Consider the following 22,273-nt stretch of genomic DNA (forward strand, 5'->3'; position numbering starts at 1 on the left):
TTGGTGCTTTTAAAATATTCTTGGCTTCAAAAAGAGAAAACCACTATCGATTGAGAATATTCTAAAATCATTTGGTTTTGTTGTTCTTGAACCTAGGTGGTTTTTGCTGCACGATACTTGCATGACAACGATTTTATTACATTGTTTGCATTTTTTAAGTAACGTTTCGATAGCTAACTATAACAACGCTTTAGATTGGCTGCTAATGAACTTGTAGGAAATAAAATTTCTTGCAAAACTATCTGGGGTTAATTAGAATTCAAATAGTTTGGCCTCTCTCGTCATATTTTGAAACTTATATCACATTGTATAGAGTTATTGACGGTCTGGAATGCATGTTAGATTTTTACGCAAAACGAGATATAGAATCACAGACGTTCAACTAATTGCTATTGTTGTGGTGCCAATACAGATATTTAGGCAAAGGACAAGTCGGTTGAGGGATATAGCCTTGAGTGTTAATTATTATGGTATAGTCTGTTCATAGATATAAGAAAGTGAGTAACTGATACGAATTAAGGAAAGACCCGGGTAAGCTGTACTTTGCTTAGAATTTAATTATTTGGGGTTTTGTTAAGAAAGATTCTAAACAATATTTATTTATTTATGTATGTATTTATGTTTAAATCTAAAATAAAATTAGAAAATTATTTTTATTACCTACTTAAATTACTTAAAATTATTCACATAATATATCAGTATCACTATCGCTATCATCGCCTGTTCGAATTATTATTTGTTCTATATTATTTGCATTATGGATATACGATTGTTCTGTTTTTTCTATATGTTTAACAGAATTTGCCTAACTTTGCGGAGGGTTGTTAAAAACTTCGGTTTCTATAAGTTTGAGTATATTGGAGTTAACACGGGGAAAAACATTGTTACAACGAATGGCAGATTTCAATTGGTGCCAAACATGTTCAATGGGATTAAATATACAGTGGTAAGGTTAAAACTGTATGCCCTAGATTTTTTGCATAATTATCACAGACGTACTCTTTTTGTAGGTTCAAGCTTTGTAGAACTTCAATTAATTGCTTTTTCGTATAATCTTTGTGAAAATAAATGTCGTTATTATACATGTAGTTTTGGATTGTGTGAGGGGTTTTAGTCAACTGTCTACTGTGATAACTTGCATTGACCATTACAATGAGGCTATTAGGAGGAATGTTTGGAACTAATTTGTTTTTAAACCAACTTTCAAATAAATCACACCAGTATTGTCTTCATGGTAATCCAGAGAAGAATCTTTAATATTTTTCGCAGACAGAGAAAGTCCATTTCGAATCCAACCATCTTTAGAGCCAGCGTGCAAAATAGTTATTGTTTTACGTCTTTTTGATGACCCGTTTGTTTTACATTTATCAGTTGAGTCAACCCAACCCTTTTCCGGGGTATCATAAGTGTCGATCCAGGTTTCATCAAGTAAATAATCGGCCTTTGTTGCCTCTGTAATCCTAATTTTTTCTAGAATTCTAAAAGATTCAATTAAAACTTGCCTTTTGTCAATTATTTTAAATCTAAAACCCATGTGTTCGATACACTTCCATAAGGTAGTTCTGCCACATTTAACACCGGTTTCATCTTTTTCAAGACTCCTAATTAAGATATCTAAGATAGCCACGCTTTGTTCCTCGTTTAACTGGTAAATTTTACGCCGTATTATATCTTGATCACTTTCATCTACACTCGAGAAAATGTCAGCATCGCTTCTTTTTTTCCTCACTGAAATGGGATTATTCAAAATTTTCCATACAGTTGATATTGGAATTCCACGTTCAATGAGAGTCCAATGAACATTGTTTATAACTTCCTTAATCTGAATATAATAGTGTTTTCTTCGTTTGGGCGGGAGCATCTCCTGAGATACATTAGACTCGCATATATTTTGTATTACACACGAAATAAGAATGATTACTAATAAACTTAAACTAAGTAGTATACCAAACCAAAGAAGATTAAACACAGATAGGTATAAAATTATTTTCTATTACGGACCACAATTTTACCTGAATTTAAATTCCGAAACTTTAGGTAATAATCCTGTTGCATTGTATGTTAACGACCACCCTTGGATAATCCCATTCAACAGCAATTGTTCACTTTCTTATATCTATGAACAGATCATAGCCATAAAATTTGGAAATGCTTCTATACTGCGCCATTTTTAGGTTACAACTGGACCGGATACAGGCTCAAGGCATTTCGAAATGAACTAAAACGTTATTCAAAATCTTAGATTCTAGTTTTTACTGGTGGCCTGATTCGAAAATAAAAATATAATAATAAAAAAATTAAAAATAATATAGAACATAGACTTGCATCAACGAGTTATGAATCGCATTGAAGAAATACCAGGCAGGATAAGGAGAAATTCAGTTTTTTTTTATTCAAATGTGTTAATTAAGTCATTTTATTCGGTTTATATCAAGAGTAAATATGTTAATTATATGAATTTTGGGTAACTCCCACAGGGCCATGAGTCAGTGCCCCATCCGTTTGGAAACTGACAAGTATATTTTCATATAAAAAAATCAATAAACATTTTCCAATATTAAAACATAAAATTCGTATTTGTGCTGTGTTGCAAACTTCTTCGGTCACTCGCTCCGCGTGTACCAAATACAACTCGTAACTGAAGTGGTTACTTGTTACTTTCGAAAATCGATGAAATCGGTAACTAACGGTAAGTCCTATGGGATCGTCGTTGGTACAGAAATGATCACCATCGAAAAAAAATTTTTTTTGTCTGTCCGTTCTCCGTTCTCGTCTTTTGGTTTTTCCTGAATAACTTTCGAATCGTTGGAGCTACAAAATTGAAATTTGCCTCCTTTTTAACCCTCCACGAGGCACATAAGCTTATAAGAAATGGCACTGATCCGACGCCGGTACCCATCTTTTTTCGCGATTTTCGACTGTTTTTTGGACCTTGCTATTAAACACGGTAAGTGTCCGAAATTTGAAGCAATCGACTTTATATTTGGCACCTATATGCAGCTTGCCCCTTGACGGAATCTATTGAAAGTTAGGGGCTGGGGATTGGGAAGTATTTTTAAAAAATTAAAAATCGCGTGTGCAAGGGTCTATAAAAAAGACCATTTTTTAAAAACCGTTTACAAGACGGCAAAAATTCTTGAACCAGAAGACGCAGAGGAAACGACTCCATAAACTTTTATTCTTGACAATTTTTCAAAAATATGCTAGGTGCGCCGCAAATTCAAAAGAATGGGTCCCCCCATTATTGAAAATTGGCAATAATTTCAAATCTGTGTTTTAGATGTCAGTTTCTTTTACATGACGATATAGCCCATATAAACAGCTTAAACTTTTGTATTTACGGTTTTTAAGTATTGTACAGGGTGTTCGCAATATTCCGTCCAATATGGAAAAACATAATAAGTACTCCAAATTTGCAGCTACCGACTTTAGACTTGGGAGAGAAGTGGACCCACATTTAGACTCTTTAAATTGGGAGCAATAAAGTAACGCGAAGTATTTTTTTTTAATTCTTGATTTTTGTTTGTCGTTAAATTTGGCATCCAGAAAAACATCTCTTCCTCCAAAGCAATTTATCAGAACGGAAAAATTTTACATCCGTAATACGTAATACGTAATCCGTTCAAACAGTGCTATAGGCCATATTTACGGTTTTCGTCTATCACATACGCTGTTCAGGATATTTGAAAAAATCCAAATGAAAATCACCATTTCTCGCCCTCAATCTAGATGCGATGACGTCATTTACTATTACCACGTACTGCATGGTTTCAGAAAACAAGTAGTTTTTTGAAAACCATTTAACCCATTGGATAAATTGGGATACCAGAAAACTGAGGAGATCCAAGGCTATATTCTCTATTTAGAACATTGTTGGAATTATATACAGGGTACGTCGTTTGTAGGCAAAAAATTCTAATAGATCCTAGAAATTTCCGCTTTTGTGGGTGAATTCTTGGCGATAAATGAAAAACTTTTAAAGATTTGGTAAGGGGGAGCGAGATATTTGAAAAAATATAATTTTAAATTGCAATTAACAGTACAAATTTTAATATTTACTGAAGTTTGGCGTAACTTTGAAGTTCGACGAGATGTGAAGGACACTTTATACAGGGTGTATTCACAATCAAATTACATCGATTTGTGAAAGTTAAATAGTGGTCTGCAGGAGCACGATAGAAAAACATTGCGTCCCTCTAGGACAAGAATCCGCGAAGCGCCTTCTTTTTAAAATGAAAAGCTGATTCCCTCTATTTGCTATGAACTTTCCCCGCTCACCGACAATTTTTCGGAAGCAATCTTGTTACACAATGTACAATTATAGTTCTGTAGTAGATATTAACAAAGTCATCAATAATCAATAGACCAAATTCCAATAGTACAACACTTTCTGTGGGTGGTAAATGATTTGACGGTTTAATTTATCATCTAGCATAAAAAAAATTGTTTTTATTTCTCACATGTTGTTGCTCATAATCGCCCATAATCTGTCATTTATCATGAAACACCCTATGTGCCCCAGAAAAATGCTCTCACAATACATAAATTCGGGAGCATCTTTTTACATCGTTTGTCGTTGTCTTTTCTTATAAGCAATTCTCACTATCCATATTTAGTTATTGCATTTCAAGGAAAGTGTTTGCACACATACATCATAATTTTATTCCTTTTTTTAAATGGCACATTATTTTTATAAATCTATTTTCGAATTCGCTTACTTTGTATGAGAAAATAACAAAAAACAAATTTAATTTTGAAATGAACGGGAGCTAGTACCAGTAAAGTTCTTAAATTGTCACAATTGCATTTCTGTCAGGAAAGAAAGTAAATATGGCGCATTTAAATGATACTCGGCGAATTGAAATTCCAATTCAATTTTTTTTTAATATGGGAATATGGAGACAAAACGAGAACTCAAGAAGAAGCTTGTAATATGCTTAACGCAGGATATCCAGCAAGATTCACAGTGAGGAAAATTAAGACAAAACTTAGAGAAACTGGGCATGTTAAAGAAAGAAGAGAGGAAAAAATTCAATGGAGTAATATCTGGAGATCATGTAGGTCATTCTTTTGACGCCCTTTTACTAATACACTCTCCGGAATGCCTAAGCATTTTTTTCTTTGGCTTATTCATTAGTTTCATAATGGCCATATTGGTCCGTTTGAATCAAGCACAAAATACAAGGTCAATTAATGGCTATGCTCTATAGCAGGTGATCATCTTCATCCTCTCTTGATATTAAGATTGTAATAGTTCTCGGTATATTGAGTTAATATTTTACAATGTTACAAAACATTCCAAGCTTTTTATTAAAGTTTCTTTGAAAAGGGGTTAAATGTTACTGAGAAACAAAAAAAGTGATGTGTTTAAACTAAAAACTCGTTAAGTGTTCGTCATGCTTTGCCATGTCTTTGTTTCTGACATCTTAATGGATACAATCCTTAGGTATCACTTACAACAAACAAGTCGCTAGTAGACGAAGAATGGTTCCACGGGGTATTGCCCCGAGAAGAGGTGGTTAGACTGCTCACGACAGACGGTGATTTTTTGGTGCGAGAAACTACAAGGAACGACGAATGTCAAACGGTTTTATCCGTGTGCTGGAGCGGCCATAAGCATTTTATCGTCCAGACAACGGCCGAAGTAAGTGAATACGAGATAACAATTCGTTTTTAGTTTCAGTTTGCATGATGTAATCCATTTTTAGGGCCACTATCGATTCGAAGGACCTGCATTTCCAACCATAAGGGACTTAATATTGTACCAGTTCAATAGCGGATTGCCTGTTACGCAAAGATCAGGTGCCGTTTTATACAAGCCCATACCCCGTGAAAGGTGGGAATTGAACAACGACGATGTGCAGCTGTTGGATACAATTGGGCGGGTATGAACTCAATTATCATAAAAAAATATTTCAAACATCACATTTTAAATGGCCAGCTGGCTAACACAAACTATAGATTAAAAATTTGCTAATATTATAAATTCTATATTGGCTTTTATTTTTTTGCATGTTAATTGCTCGCTCTTGAATCTATGAGGGCGCATACGGATAAGCGTTTTTCTTTCCGCGAAGTCTCATATATTGAAATGAGAGACATCCTGACCAGTTTTAATGGTAGTAAAGACATATATGATATAAATATCAATATTATCCAATACATTAAAAACTTAATAATTATTCCACTGACTAAGCTGACGAACAGGTGTATATACGAGGGTATTTTTCCCAACTCCTTGATGCTGTCCAGAGTGATTCCAGTTTTCAAGAAGGACGATGTAAATGATATAAATAATTATCGTCCAATATCTATTATCCCCACAATCGGTAAAATTATTGAAAAGATTCTGTAATTCTCAGCTTACTTCGAGGACAACCGTTTGTTGTTTCCTGTCCAGTTTGGGTTTAGACGTGGTAAATCGACTTGTGGAGCGATTAGTAGAGTTCTTGATCAGGTTTACACAGCTTTTGAAAACAGAGAGTACTCCGGCACAGTCCTATGCGATCTTTCGAAAGCGTCTGACTGTGTCCGGCATCCTGTTCTTCCAAGTAAATTGCAGAGATATGGTGTGGATCATTCATCAGTTGCATTCCTTCAAAGTTATCTTTTCAATAGGAAGCAGATCGTCGTTCTGAATGGAAAATCATCACAAATTATAGTTATTGAACATGGGGTACCCCAAGGATCCATTATGGGCCCTATTCTATTCTTGATCTATATAAACGATTTCCCTGAGCATGTTGCTGGCATAGTTTCTTGTCGAAGTCATTCTGAGAACGACTTGGTGCACAGGATGGAGAGAGAACAGTCCGGGGGTAGTAATTGGTTTCGTGCTAATAAACTTAACCTCAATGAATCAAAAACACAACAAATTATATTCTCTTTACTTGAATCAACATTCAACAATTCATTATATGTGAACTGTCTTGGGGTTCTGCTTGTTCCGAAATTGACGTTCGATTGTTTTTTCCATGTTATTATATCTATTCGGCATTAAAGTATACTAAAAGCAATCAGGATCAATATGCCCTTCATATTAATGTTTGCCACCATCTCACCAGAGACAGAAATGATATGTTGATTAACTACTCAAGAATTGCAAAGACTAGAGATTATAAGAACTATTATGGACCTAAATTCTTCTATCTATTGCCTCTAACCGTCAGAGAGACAATTCTCTATTATGGTCAAATCACTTCTGCTGGATGGGGCCCATTACTCAATTGATGACTTTTTTACCAATTTTAATAATGGTTAGCGTTTTCTGTGTTATGTCGCGGTGCCTTTGTAATTATACATATATGTTTTTTGCTGACTTGTGTAGAACCGTAGGGTTATTAACGTCAATAAGTTATTATTATTATTATTATTATTATTATTGTTATTTAATATCTTGAAAACAATTTAAAAACAATGAACTTCAAATTCAAATACTAGAAAGAGCGAGAACATAAGTTTTGTGAGTAATCTCCATTATTTTTATAGATAGAAATAGTGAAACTAAACAAACAAAATTTTCATAACCGTTTTAGTTTTTAAGATGCAGATAATATTCCATTTTCCCGCACCACTCGTATCTGAACTATCCGATGACTCATAGATAGATAGATCATTTATCCACAAAACCCATTACAATAGATGTTTCGTCACAAAAAATAACATTAAAATGTTTTAAAATAGATGAAGTAGAAAATGTGTATGTATTACAATAAAGTTATACTTACTGGACAATCATATAAAATGTGTATATAAAAAACAATACAAATATATCAATATAACATTACAAACATTTATTTAGAACATGCGCTTCGAATTCACTTAGGCTATAAAAAGCATTGGTTGTCAGATGAATCTTGATATGTTTCTTATATTGCTTTAATCTCGACGGGAGCATATTATAATAGTCTGGCCCTGCATATCCTAAAGATCTTCTACAAAATATGTGATTCAGTTTGGGCTTTAAGAGATTTTCTCTGTTACGAGTGTAGTGGCAATGGTTATCAATGTGTTTTTTATGTAAATGTTTATTTTTCTGGGTAACTAGCGGTATTTTAAATACAAGGAACCGTCACTATTTTGTGTTGCTGAAATATTTCTTTACACGACTGTCTCGGAAAAAGTTTAAAAATCAGCCTAAGTATTCTTTTCTGCTGTACAAACACCCTTTCAGCATCACTAGCTTGCCCCCAGTTCACAATGTTGTAAGAAATTGAGGAGTAGGCCGAAGCATAATAAAAGAAATGAGTCTCTAATTATTAATATGGCAAAGAATGTTTTATTTAGTTTACTACAAACACTATTTGCGAGGTTAGCGCCAAAACGTCCCGGACTGGCATAGATGCAGCTCCAGTATCACGATAAAACTTTGTCTTCTTTTAAATATATATCTTAGTAGACGGCGAAAAAAAAATTGAAGTCTTGCGTCAAATAGTTCTTTATTGACAGCATTTTAAACAAGACGTGTCCGAACAAATGTCGCAAATAACGCAAATTGAGTATAGAGCAGTCATAAAGTTTTTGACAAAAGAAAGGTTAGCACCTAAAATTATTAAAGAAAGGCTGGATGGTGTGTACGGCCGAAGTTCTCCTTCGTATTCTGTAGTGAAAGAATGGGCAAAACGTTTTTGGAATGGGGCAGGAGTCCCTTGAATATGATTCAAGAACTGGTCGACCAGTGGAGGTCATAACGGAAGATATTGTTGCGATTGTGGAAGGGATGGTTTAAAAGTCAAGGAAATATCAGATATTACTAAGCTTTCTGATACAAGTGTTCGTCGAATCCTGCATGATCATTTAGGTATACATAAGATTAGTGCGAGATGGGTTCCTAAAAACCTTTCGGCTATTCAAAAACAACGCCGTGTCGAGTGTGCGCGGTCTTTTTTGGAACTCTGTGGGTCGGAACCGAAGCCTGTGATAGAAACTATTGTGACGGGAGATGAAACTATGGTTCTCTATTATGACCCTCTATCGAAAAAAGAATCAATGGAATGGCCTCGTAAGGATGAAGCACCTCCAAGAAAATTCAGACTCTGCTAGTCAACAAAAAAGGTGATGGCCACGATCTTTTAGGATTGTGAAGGAACTCTTTTGATACACTTTAAAGAAACTGTCCATGGTAAATATTACGCAACATTATTACATAAATTGCGAGACTGCATACGTGTAAAACGTCGAAGAAAACTGAGCAGAGCAGAGGTGCGTCTTTTGCACGATAATGCACCTGTCCATACTGCTGGTGTTGCACAAGCTGCCATGTTACAGTGTGGGTTCCAACAGATAGATCATCCTTCCTATAGTCCAGATATGGCCCCCAGCGACTATTATTTGTTTGGATATTTGAAAAAGGACTTACGTGAACGGCGGTTTAACGACGAAGTTGAGTTAAAAGAGGCCGTTTTAGCTCATTTTGCAGACAAACCAAAAGAATATTTTTTTAAAGGGATTGAGTTGTTAATAAAGAGATGTAATAAGTGTATTGAAGTTAAGGGGGATTATATTGAAAAATAACTCAAGCCGGGAAATTTTGGCGCTGCCCTCGTATGTCTTGATCCCACCTTCTAAGGATGTTCCAGAGAAACTAAAGGATAAGTCATGTAAAGGTCTAATATATACTACCAGTAAATTCAACCACAACTGTTTTCTCTAAATTTATGATTAGATGATTTTGCTTGCAAATTTATTAAACTGTTCAACAGCAACAGAGAGAATTATTTATCAGCTCCTGCGCGTCGTTCCCGGAGACCAACACGGACGTGTCGTCCGCGTATATGAAAACTCGGCAGTTACTGTTAAAGATTTCGGGTAAATCGTTCAAAGTAATGGCCACAAAATGCCCCCTTGAGCTGTGCCTTAGTTAACATCATATGAAAACTGTCTCTGATATACGGGGCTAGGTCAAAGAGTTATCGGACCTTATTTTTTAAATAGAATACTCTAGACTATAAAATTTGTATTTTTAAATTTTCAAACATATTTAATAGTATGAATTTTTCCCAAAAAGGAAAAGGCGACGAATAACAAGTTAAGTAACTTTCGAAGTTTTATAATATCAGTAAAAGCAACAGCAGATTTTTATTGATTAAATCATTATTTATTTTCGACTTTTGTCATTCTTGGAAAAACGGTTGAATAGGTTAGGGAAAAACCTTAAACATGGCATGCCACTATTAGACACCCCCCGTATTCCAATTTCATAAGAAAGATGTAAAAGAACGCCCAAATGAACGACTTTCAGATTCATTGAAATAACCTCAGAACGGTGTGAAATATGTTCAAAATATATATCAGAGTATAAAAATGCGCAAACGGAAAAAGTATTTTAATTTTTTAACGATGAGACATAAACTTTTATGGAAAACGCAAAATTAGATTTTTGGAATAAGCAAACATATTGCATTAAAATTATTGTACATTATCTAATCTGTTGTCTTTATTAAGCAACATCCGCATCCACAGCGAAGTCTGTATCAAAAACGTGGTTGGATATTATACTTAAAAAATTTACTGTCAATTTTGCTTTGTTAATTTTTACATGATGAACACCGTTTTGCCATTGTCATGCCTTTGTCCTTAACTCTAACTTCGTTACATCATGTTTGCTATTCAAAATTAATAATGATTACTAATTTATCATTTATTAATAATAATGTACAAGAGTATATACAGGGTGGCTCAGCGAAAACATGCCACACACTGGTAAAGACTTCTTCTTGCCCGGTGATAACTTTTGACACAAAAAACAAAACAAACACAACAAACGTTTTGGAAAATCGGGCCATTTCTGACGCTATGTGTGTCAGTGAAATAGTGGAAAATCCGTTTCTGTTGAATCTAGATTTCCAAATCGTTTTTGCAAAAAGCTCAATCTTTTACTCTACTTTACAACTGCATTCACCATGATTCCAGAATGTGAATGGTTCAATAATGTTTAACTCATATGAACCATAGGTCACATATCTATCATGAATTAGCTGACCTGCCTTAATAGCAAGCGAAAACGAGTGTGTCGATTTAAAAAAAAAAAATTCGCAGCAATGTGCGCTCTGACCGTGATTCTCATTTGAAAAAATTGATTAACAAACTTGACGAGTGTTTATACTAAAAGTTCTTTCTATGTACACGTACGCTATGCAGTACGGTACAAGCTTATTGTTTCATGTTTTCTTCGGTGTTGTCCCGTTAGGTACTTGTTGAGAGGTCAAGTGTTTTTTTTTACTCTGCTAATTATCATCTCTGCTAGTGGCTAAATATAGTAGTGCTGCTTTTTTTTAATTCCTTTTCTAATTGGTAATTGGTAAATGGTATTCTTTACTTCCGATGTATTTCAAAACGTGAAAAAAGGTGATGAGTTGGGCTAATACGCGTGGCTCCTGCAGATTATGCCAAATCGACACTTTTAAAAGGGAAACTCACCTTTCTTTGGAGCTCAATTGTCATAAAACGCTTTATCTATCACCGTTTCAGAGTTATAGGATGTTTTTAGAAAATGTACATTTATAAAAAATCGCTATAACTTTTTTGTTTTACAAAATTTTGTATTTCAATGCAATATTTGTAAAATTAATAGTTAATCAACCGAAAAATTGTCCTGTATATTTTGTAAATCAGTGAAAACTACTTGAAATGAAATAAAATGAAGCAGGCTCTGGAGGGAGGGACGTAATACCGGTGTACTGGTAGTTCTGGTTAGTTGTCGAATAGGATATGGTAGTTTGTTCTATGGAAGCCGAGAGGTATGCAGAGAGGGCAAGCAAATTGTATTACGATCAAAATCCTAAGAGAAAACAACCTCTTAAAACATTTTCGGAGAATTGGGACGCAACCTAATTAATAGTACTCGGTGTGAGAAGTTATGGCTAAAAAGCTATATATGAGTTACAATAAATAGTGGTTTTAAAAGTCGTTAGAATTAGAATTGTAATTATTTTTATTTCCATCAGACATTACAATGTATGAAAAAATTTAAAAGAATTAAGGAGAATAACAATAATAATACTACACATATATGGTCTGTTCATAGATATGAGAAAGTGACCAATTGCTTTTGAATGGGATTATCCAAGAGTGGTCAATAACATACAATGCAACAGGATTATTACCTAAAGTTTCGGAATTTAAATTCAGGTAAAATTGTGGTTCGTAATAGAAAATCATTTTATACCTACATGTGTTTAATATTCTTTGGTTTGGTATACTACTTAGTTTAAGTTTATTTGTAATCATTCTTATTTCGTGTGTAATACAGCGTGTGTTGAATCATGTGCGAATTATGCAAAATATGTGCTAGTCTAGTGTATCTGAGGAGATGCTCCCGCTCAAATGTAGAGAACACTATTCTATTAAGACTAACGAAGTTATAAACAATGTTTATTTGACTCTCATTGAACGTGGTGCCAGCAAGCAAGCATCTTTAGAACAAGCGGCCACATTGACGAAAATTCCAACATCAACTGTATGCAAAATTGTGAATAATCCCATTTCAGCGCGGAAAAAAAGAAGCGATGCTGACATTTTCTCTGGTGTAGATGAAAGTGATCAAGATGTAATACCACGTAAAATTTACCAGTTATACGAGGAACAAAGCGTGCCTACGTTAGATATCTTAATTAGGAGGCTTGAAAAAGATGAAATCGGTGTTAAATGTGGCAGAACTACCTTATGGAAGTGTATTCAACACAAAAAACCTAGGGCATATAGTTTTAAGGCTTCCTTCCACCTTCCCTATGAACAGACTTTACCACATAATTATATATAAAGATTGGTAAACGATATTTTATTTACACAAACAATACTTTAGAGATACTTTTTACAAAACTTCTGGATTTCTCTTGCGTCGGTTTTTGCTGAGTCGAACTTGCTGACGTTTCACCAATCATGCTGTTGGCTTCTTCAGCGCTTGACTGAAACTGGCTCGTATTTTACTCTGTACTTGCTCTTATATTGTTTGAGGGGGGCGGAGCTAAATGAGGGGCAGAAACACCGTCTCGGATGATTGAATCCCATATTGGTGACAAGTAAAGACACTCGTTAAGATTGTTAGGTTGCTTATAGATTTCTATAGACTCTAGGATTTTTCGTTGGTAGAAGAATTGATTACATGCAAGAATTTTAGTTTTGTCGAATAAAATTTTATGTCTGGTTTCGTGATTGTGTTTTGCAACAGCTGATGAGTTTATTTGTTTTAGTCGTAAGGCTCTTTCGTGTTCTTTGAGCCTAGTTGATATTTTTCGTCCGGTTTCTCCAATATATTCTTTGCGGCATATGCATGGCATGCTGTAAACTCCTGGCATCTCAAATGGAATTTTATCTTTGACCGACCGAAGATGTTGAGAGATTTTTGGACAAATGGTAAATCTGGTTTTGACGTTATACTTCTTTAGAACTTTTGATATGTGGTCAGTGATATTTTGAATGTAAGGAAGGACCACAGTGGCAAGTGTGGCATTGCTTTCGTCTTCATTGCTATTGGAAGGTTGTGGTGAAGTGTATTTTTTGATCGAACGCTTAATATCTTTAATGTGGAAATTATTAGAGAGAAGAGCAGAGGTAAGGTGGGTTCAGTGACTCGGACTGAGATAGTTTTATGGCTCTGTAAACAAGAGAATTGATAACCGATGATTTTTGGGCCGGATCGTGAGGTGACCATGCATTAAGGCATTGGTCTGTGTGCATAGGTTTTCTGTAAACGCAATGACCCAATGTTAGATCTGATTTTCTATTGATAAGAATGGAAGGTTATTATTAGTTTCCAACTCAATGGTAAAACGTACCTAGGGTGTATAGAGTTTAAATGTCTAAGAAAATCTACTAGGGTTTCTTGCCCATGGGGCCAAATAACAAAAGTATCATCGACGTAGCGTTTCCATAATTTTGGTTCTAGATTTTTATGCAACTCATTTAGCTCCGCCCTCCACAAATAATAAGCAGGTACAGAGTAAAATGCGAGCCAGTTTCAGTCAAGCTCTGAAGAAACAAACAGAATAATTGGCGAAACGTCAGCAATTTCGACTCATCAAGATTCGAGGCTGGAGGAATCCAGAAGCTTTGTAAACATTATTACAGTAGCCTGTGGAAGTTTCGTTGAAAAAAAAAATACTTTAGAGAAATTAAAAAATTGAGTAATATTATAAAAACAGCCATTTATAAGAATCTGGTTTAGTTTGATTTTATAATTCTTAAGCGTCTCTTAGTTCTTTACTTCTATAGGCACAATTTTATTCTCATTATGTCAGGAGACTTCTGTCCATAGTCTAGACAAATAAAAGGGGCTCTAAGGTTACGAGTATTATGACTACTTGTTTGACGATTTAATTTAAAGTTAGAGTTAAGTTAGAGAATAATAAAACCGACCCAAGTCAACGATTGCTCGTTTTTCAAGTAAAGTGTACGTGACTCATCCAGACCAAGCATGCTCCTGACGGTTCTCTCTGGTTGCGGAGCAAGACGGCCAAAAGTAAACCTCATACCTCAGAATAGATATGCTTCGTTCTTAATATTTGTCTTAAATCTTGCAAAACAAAGCACGCCGAGTTGATTTTTGAAGATAATTTGCCACAATGATCCATTATTACGGATCCTTCTTCAGCATCTTTTATATTAAGAGAAAGTTATTTTTTTTATTGGAGGTACAAAAGAATTTTGACTGAACCACTGGAACAGTTTAGCAAGATGTGTATTAAATTTTGCTACAAATCAGGGTCAAGACATTCAAAAATACTATTTAATAATGCATAAAGAAAAAGGGCCCCAAGGCTGAACCTGAGGCATTACTATCTGAACACTAACTATGACGTAATTTTGTTGCATTTGGCATCAGTTTTTATCTGGCATTTCAACATATTATTCTCTATTATTGAGTTAAGAGACTTCCCAATCATGTGTTCTCCATAGTACATCAACATGAAAGTTAAAGACAAACAAAATTAGTAAGAACTTAGCTGAGATGCACACAAACATGCCATACAGTACCTGAAAAGTGGTGCCAGTGGTTCCTAAAAAAATGTCACCGGCTGCACCGTCCCCGTCATAATTCTTGGAAATTTATTTGAAAGGTTAAGCTTTGGTTTCTGTATTACTGTCCAAAGCCTACTTCATTGATCAATACTTTTATTTTCTCCAAGAATTTTGTTTAAATGATAAAGGATATCTCATATAAAAAATGAAATGTTCGATTGGTAACTAATAAAATATTGTTAATAAAAACATTATGTTTAAGCCATTAAAATCATGCACATTTTGGAAAAACACGCTGTAATACGGTAACATGTGCGGTTTTTAACAATATTTTCTTATGAAATACATACTTTAGTTTTCGCCTCCTTCAGCAAGAGAAATTTCCCTTTAAAAGTAGTCTATTTAGCTAGTTAAATATTTAAATGTTTTCTACAAATTTTTATCACCTTTCAGGGAAACTTTGGGGATGTCTACAGGGCCCAATTGAAAAACAGTAACGAAGTCGTAGCGGTAAAAACCTGCCGATTGACATTGCCAGAGGAACACAAGAAGAAGTTCCTCCAAGAAGGGCGAATTTTAAAGCAGTACGATCATCCCAATATTGTGAAACTCATCGGTATTTGTGTCCAAAAGCAACCAATTATGATTGTAATGGAGTTAGTGCCTGGTAAACTTGCTGCTTACGATTTCTCGATTTATTTTCTCAATAAAATCGACCGTTTTGCAGGCGGCTCCTTGCTCAATTTCTTAAGAAAGAAGGGATCGGGTCTGGCCGAAGGGCAGCTAATGAAAATGTGTATGGATGTGGCGGCCGGTATGAGATATCTTGAATCGAAAAATTGCATTCATAGGGATCTAGCGGCTCGTAATTGTTTAGTAGGTACGTTAACACAGTAGGTATCTGTTACATTATCATATTGTAAGGAATCGGAGGGCTATAAGAAGAAGGGGTATAACGCAGTCTTTAGTTGGTTTAAGTTTTCGCTAATACTCAGCATATGTCGCTAATATTGTACAGGGTAGCGTAAATAATTAAGAGGGTGATTTTTGAGCCCATTTTAAAAAGAAAACTTCATATGAACAGTTATCCTAAACATCTCAACTTTTGAGATACAGGGTGGTAAAGTTTTCAAAAATAAAATATTTTTTTTATATCTGTAATACCACTTTAGATATTTTAATGAAATTGGGCGCACATGTACTGTGTAACAAGAGGTATTATTTAGTGTACCACATTTTTAAAAAAATACACTAGTGGCGGGCGTAGTACAGAATTTCACTTGTCGATTTTTGCAGACCTTGATCGTACGCCACTGACTTCTCTTAAAATAAAAATTATTCTAACAATCTCAATTCATTTCTAAAAAAAATTATTTTCTTGATTTTTTCCAATCCGATGCACGGTTTTCGTTTAAAAAATAAAAACCTCTTCTCCGCAAAGGTGCCCTAATTTTTAATTTTAAATCAGCTGGTGTTTTTTAAAAAATAGCTAGTCTTGGCAGTTTTACTTTCGTTTTCATCATAAGCAGGCCTTTTTCTACGATAGCAGAAATTATAATGGATTCCGCATAGGAAACATTTTGCAGATATTCTTCAGTCGGCAATAGAACATAAAAAATTTTATGGTTTTTATATAGACGAAATTCCCGATGATACACTCTGTATATAAAGTCCAGGCTCTTTAAAACACCTTATGTAATTAAAAAAGTAACACAAATTTGCAAATTTTAGGAAAACTTTAGAGAGTGCGCCAGTTTTTTGGTTACAAATTAACAGTTGGCAGGAAACCATTATTTTTCTAAATTATAAGTATAATGCTGCTTAGAATTTTTGTAAAATCAAATTTAGTCCACAAATGTATTTTAAGCATTAAAGAGCATTTCTTGTTACGAAATACATTTTTTTTACTCCAGTCTGTATAATACCTAATTACACACCGATCTAGCGTTCAGGACGCGCCACTTTACCACGGCAGTTTCGTTTCCCAGAGATCCGAGCCACTTCGGACATTTCCGGGATTTTACCACACGGGTTTGGGAACAATCGGATGTTTTCGGAAATATTTTCCACTCTGTGAATTTTGACGTTTGTCAACTCTGACGGTCATATCAGTGAATGTATTCGTGTTGTTTTACCGAAATGTACCCAAAAACTAACGGTCGTAGAAAAAGTATAGTATGCAACACTTTCGTTAAACTTTTTAAGTCACTCGTTTATTAAACACTCGCTGCGCTCGTGAGTCACATGCCGTTTACCGCACTTGTTGCATAATATACTACACTAGTAGCATTCCTAAGAGGTGGAGAGTATTTACGAAAAAAAAAATGGTGGGCCAGTGTGTGAAAATTAAATCTCAATACAGTCATTTCTGAAAAAAACGTTGTCACCAATGCAAATTTCTTATTAAAAAAACATTAACCTGGATTATTAAAAACTTTTTGGTTTTTGATAGATTTTCTTCAGAAAGAACGGTTTAATATGAACTGCAAGAGTATTTTCACACCGTATATTCGAACCTCTATAGACATATTAACATCAAATTCTATTTTAACTGTGAGTTAGTATGTATTGTATTTTTTGTTTTCACTGGTGATCTAATAATGAATTGTTTGTATTAATTAGATGATCACGAACATATTTCATCATGTTTCGGGACCGTGTCATTTCCTTGTGAAATTTTATCTATAAATTCTTTTTATTGTCGCAATAAATGATAATAAACGAATTACCACATAAATTCTTGTTGTATGATCAAACTAAAAAAAAATACACTTTTTTGGTTAATATTTAAGTTAACGTTGAATTCGGGTTCAATAACTTGTCTTTAAAATTTAACGCATTCAATTTGAATTTATATGACTCGAGCGCCATCTACCATGAGATTTATGCAACGTCTAGTGAATCATGTTGAAAGCAGCTTATCTGAGTACTGTTTACAAACATGGAGTTGATGAAATGGTATTTACAAGGAATTTATATGATTTTAAAACTCAAATTTATTTTGTCTGTACCGTGGATAAATGAGTCAGAACCTGGGAACGAAGAATTTGAAATGTTTCTCGCATAACAACATTTAAAAAATCTAATTTTTAAATCTTAAAAAGTTTAAGTAAAAAAGTAACAGTTAGAAACGGGATCTCCCATACATTATGAAGATTTAACTCTAAAACACACATTACATAACATTCTCTTAAAACCTATTAGTCTCTAGCAAATGGAAATTGAATTTCCCTTGCCTTCTAGGGTAAACTGACGCGGTAAAATATTTAGTACCTGTAATATAACTCACGTTTTCTTTTTCCAGGTTACAATAACACTGTGAAAATCTCAGATTTCGGAATGTCCCGGGAGGAGGAAGAATACACAGTTTCAGATGGCATGAAACAGATACCAATAAAGTGGACCGCTCCAGAGTCTCTGCATTTTGGTTGGTGCTGCATTTTTTTATGTTAAACCTTTTCTTAATATTTGGTTTTCATAGGCAAATACACGTCCCTCTCTGACGTCTGGAGCTATGGGATATTGTGTTGGGAGATATTTTCCCGGGGAGCCACCCCGTACAGCGACTTGAGCAACTCCAAGGCCAGGTTGAAAATTGACGAGGGTTACAGAATGCCAGCACCCGAAAACACACCAGACGAAATGTACAGGCTAATGTTAAGGTGTTGGGAATATAAGCCAGAAAACCGACCAAATTTTGAACAAATTTATACTGTAGTTGAAACCCTGTGTGCCGCCTACAGATTTTGCTAACAGTTAAAGTGTATTCTTTGAAGGTCATTATGAGGGACCTTAAAAACTTTGTCAAAGGGAATTTCATTGATCTGTGATCCGAAATTTGTAAATTAAGCTCATGGTTTGTATATAATGCTGTAATCTCAGAATCTCTGTAGGACAGAGGGAATATAAGGGATGTCCAAATTTGACCTTCAGAATTTTTTTTTTTTCATTACCAGCCTTTCTATTCAATGACAGTTGTTACATAAAAACTGTGGCTAGTTCCTAGGTGATATTTATAATTTTTGCTCTTTCGTTATCTATAAAAATTATCACTTGAGATTTTTACTGCCTAATTAGTATTGGTAATCTGCCGTTATGCTAAATCGTAACAGAAACCACATTTCTTACTACATCCGACAACTGCAAAAAGTTATGCATTTTGAAAGAAATTTTAAACTTCTAAAATTATTGCATCAGTAGCAGTTTTGCAGACCAATCGTTTATTACTTAGTCAACAGAAAAAGCAAATATTTTTTTATTTTTATTTTTTAAACTAGGGTACTTAACATCTGACTACAGAAAATTTCAATTGAAGGGCAAATTTGGTCACTTGGACTGTATATAATTAACATTGATGCAAGTCATTTGGTTCTTAATGTTGCTATTGTAAAACGTTGGGATGCTCCAGCAACCATATATCTTACTGAATGAATTAAAAGTTATTTAAGAAAGGTTTTCATTAATTTTAAAGAATAACCAACAAGTCATTATTGCTATGCATGACTTTAGACTGAAAAAAAGTGGATAGAGTGAAACAGGTGGAACTTGTTTGAATCTATTTGGCTCCTGGCATTGAAATTCTAATTAACATTAAGGTTAAAGTTTTCAGGCTTTGAATTAGTTTTCACCAGTGATTATTTAACATCATATTAATTTAGTGTTTATTTTTAAAAAGACTGATTACAAATGACATTTATTAGCACTCCATAGTTTACACACCGCAAAGCAATTACAGTATAATTATTGACAAATGATATTACTGGTGAGCTAACCAATTAACAATGAATGCAGTTTCCTAGAATGTTCAATTTGATATCTATATGTAAAACTTGATTTATGACGGAGGGTCGTGTTTGTAGCTAGGAGGATAATTTATGAAGGCAAGATAGTTGTTTAAATTTATTGTCAAAAGTGTTTTTGAAGATTTTTTTTTAACTATTAGGTTATTGAAAAAAGTGAATAAAACTATAAGGTCGAATTATCATTGGCATAATGCGCCTAGAATCCAGTAATTTAGCCTTTTGTAGTAGATATGAAGTCTGAACTGTGTAATCAGAGGTTCAACTTGAACTTAATCGGTACATGCTCGATGTTTAGTGTGTGAATGAATTTTAATTATATACGCAACCTTTGATTATAAATGCTGTTTGTTATACTATAAGGTAAACAACTAGATTAAAAGAAACCAGGAGCCAATTCTCTTTAACTTCATTCCTGAAATACTTAATCAATTTTAATATTTCAATTCGATTACAAATTAGAAACATGCTAGCAATTGACTTAGGTTTCTAGATAGGGTGGTGGACTTGGTTCAAAACTTGAATTAAACAGTATTTTCTTTCATGCTTGAAGTATTTTCATCACAGGCAACCACTCCAAAAAATATGTGCTCTGCCAAAATTATATTTTGTGCTTAATAATTATCACCCACCTAAAGTTTCTAAATCACCATCACCCAAATTTTTGACCCCCCCTTTGAATTGTCTACAATTTACTGTCAACTACTTAAAGATATTTGAAGCCATGTCGATTATGTGTCATACTTTTTTTTGAAATTTATGCAATTGTTAATTTCAAATTTAATAAACTTAAATAAAATTTGTTTTATATGTTTATAAGTACCTTAACTGTGATTACTTGACATATTTTATTAAATATTTTATTTACTAATTGAAGTTTATTTGTTGACTTAAAAATATTATTAGTGCAAAATGGTGCAACCCAATAACAAAATGTTATTCAAAAAATGTATTTAATTATAAATATAACTTTATTAATTCATCACTTACAGCTGATGGAGTCAATATTCCAATATCAGTAAATAAAAGGGTAATATAGAAGGGAGGTGTATAGTCCACTAATGGATGTGCCGTTTTCAGGTTGTTAAATTCCTGTCTAGTTTTGGATAGGTACTGAAAAAATTAAAATCCATGACCAAAGTGGGTAATAAAATTGAAGTTTGTCACCTTGTATTCCACAGGCAAATCTTGTTGATTTAAAGGAAACAGTCTAGAAAACTTAAAGCTCTCTGTCAAAACATAAAAAGGTTTTTTCATTTCATTAGCGCACACCGCTAATGTATAACTTCCAACCTGGAAAATGAAGAAGCATGAGGTAGACTATCAATTGAAAGAAACATACAACCTTATTTACTATTCCACCACTTTCCATAACCCCTTCGGCGCCAACCATGATAAAATCAATTTGTTCCATTATATAGCCCACCGCTGAATCAAGGATTAGGGTACAAGGAATACCTTGTTTCAACAAGTCTTTACACATTTGCTTCCTAAATTTAGAGATGAATATTTATATATTTAAATGCTCAATACAATATAACAGTCTTACCCACTATTGTCGGGAGCTGAAATAGTTACATATACCTCAAATATTTTACATTGCGAATGGGCCTCACGTAATGTTTGCAAAACAACCCTAGACCTTGAATGAGTTAACACTTTCTAAAATTATGAATCTTTGAATTGATGAATTTTTGTTTGGACAAGCACTCACTGAGCCATCAAGTATAAACTTAGAAGCATTTTTTACAATTTTGCTTCTGGCCTCACCCAGCTTTTTTAAAAACAAAGTTCCTCTGTTAAGCATGATTTGTTTACATTCACTGAAACTCTTAAAAGGACATATAAATAATGCTAGACATTTTAGATGAGTTACTTACGCCTACTGTATCCATTCCCACTAAAGTGATAAACCTTAAAAATAGTTCGCAACCAGATGTAATTGCTGCAACAGGAAAATTTGAATTTTTCATTATCATAATGGCCTCCTTCAAATTTGCTTCCAACTCTTGCACTGTCTCTGCTACAACAAATGTTTAAACACTTTTCTGGTTAGTGTCAAGTTCTTACATTCCGATTGTCGAATAACTTCCATAAGGGTCCTTATGGCTGCTACCCCAGCGGATACATCCAGTTCAGTTTTTATTATTTTTGAAAAGTATTCATTGACTTCTGCGATGTTAAAGAGTAATTGCATATAAAATTTGTTTAAAATATTAACCATGACTTACTTTCTGGATCCATCATCTAAATTGCTCTTTTTCTTTAAATCTTTTCAAAAATAACCTAACTTATCTATGAACATAACCTACTCTTCTTCTTCGTGGCCAAGGAAAATAACTTACAGGGGATTGTTATCATTAGTATCCCAATAGCGCTACGTTCGGTTTCCTGGACATACCGCAAAAGGTAAATGTTAATATGTTCATTTTATGCAAATAACGTAAAAAATATGTTTCGGCGGGGCTAGTGAAATTGCATCTCTAACTGGTAACAATGGTTTACCTTTAGTCAGT

General features: G+C 34.0%; 2 protein-coding genes across 7 annotated transcripts in view; one reads left to right on the forward strand and one right to left on the reverse strand.

The window, feature by feature from the left end:
- The window catches only part of LOC132700418 (tyrosine-protein kinase Fer), a 115,898-nt gene extending 95,278 nt beyond the window's left edge, over positions 1-20,620 (forward strand). For 3 of the 4 annotated variants that reach the window (XM_060667724.1, XM_060667725.1, XM_060667726.1), the window contains 6 exons: positions 5,447-5,644; positions 5,709-5,885; positions 15,412-15,625; positions 15,686-15,838; positions 18,263-18,385; positions 18,440-20,620. In XM_060667724.1, the coding sequence (XP_060523707.1) occupies positions 5,447-5,644; positions 5,709-5,885; positions 15,412-15,625; positions 15,686-15,838; positions 18,263-18,385; positions 18,440-18,711 (1,137 nt within the window). In that variant the 3' untranslated portion in view covers positions 18,712-20,620. Of the gene's footprint in view, positions 1-2,157; positions 5,058-5,446; positions 5,645-5,708; positions 5,886-15,411; positions 15,626-15,685; positions 15,839-18,262; positions 18,386-18,439 lie in introns of those variants that run through there. The other variant, XM_060667727.1, reaches the window with a different exon arrangement.
- On the reverse strand, positions 10-22,098 carry LOC132700424 (translation initiation factor eIF-2B subunit alpha). 3 transcript variants are annotated; one of them, XM_060667738.1, is made up of 9 exons: positions 21,989-22,028; positions 21,828-21,929; positions 21,638-21,777; positions 21,472-21,588; positions 21,307-21,419; positions 21,103-21,247; positions 20,925-21,050; positions 20,748-20,870; positions 10-2,218 (listed from the first exon to the last, which is right to left on the reverse strand). In XM_060667738.1, the coding sequence occupies exons 3-9, from the start codon at positions 21,734-21,736 to the stop codon at positions 2,171-2,173; spliced, it is 771 nt and encodes a 256-aa protein (XP_060523721.1). In that variant the 5' UTR covers positions 21,737-21,777; positions 21,828-21,929; positions 21,989-22,028; the 3' UTR covers positions 10-2,170. The 3 variants fall into 3 exon arrangements, with proteins under 3 accessions (XP_060523721.1, XP_060523719.1, XP_060523720.1); XM_060667736.1 differs by having other exon boundaries at positions 13-2,218; positions 21,638-21,780; positions 21,989-22,098; XM_060667737.1 differs by lacking the exon at positions 10-2,218 and having other exon boundaries at positions 20,715-20,870; positions 21,638-21,780; positions 21,989-22,098.
- Positions 22,099-22,273: the final 175 nt, after the last annotated feature.

This window comes from Cylas formicarius, unplaced genomic scaffold, assembly GCF_029955315.1.
Source record: "Cylas formicarius isolate icCylForm1 unplaced genomic scaffold, icCylForm1.1 PGA_scaffold_4__25_contigs__length_36172078, whole genome shotgun sequence".
NCBI classification, from domain to species: Eukaryota; Metazoa; Arthropoda; class Insecta; order Coleoptera; family Brentidae; genus Cylas; species Cylas formicarius.

What these genes read in the sequence shown, in the direction of transcription:
- LOC132700424 (XM_060667736.1), bottom strand. An exon ending in TGGGAATGGATACAGTAGGC is followed by an intron (nt 21,589 to 21,637) that starts GTAAGTAACTCA and finishes TGTCCTTTTAAG; the next exon opens with AGTTTCAGTGAATGTAAACA. An exon ending in GAATATTGACTCCATCAGCT is followed by an intron (nt 2,219 to 20,747) that starts GTAAGTGATGAA and finishes ATAACGTTTTAG; the next exon opens with TTCATTTCGAAATGCCTTGA.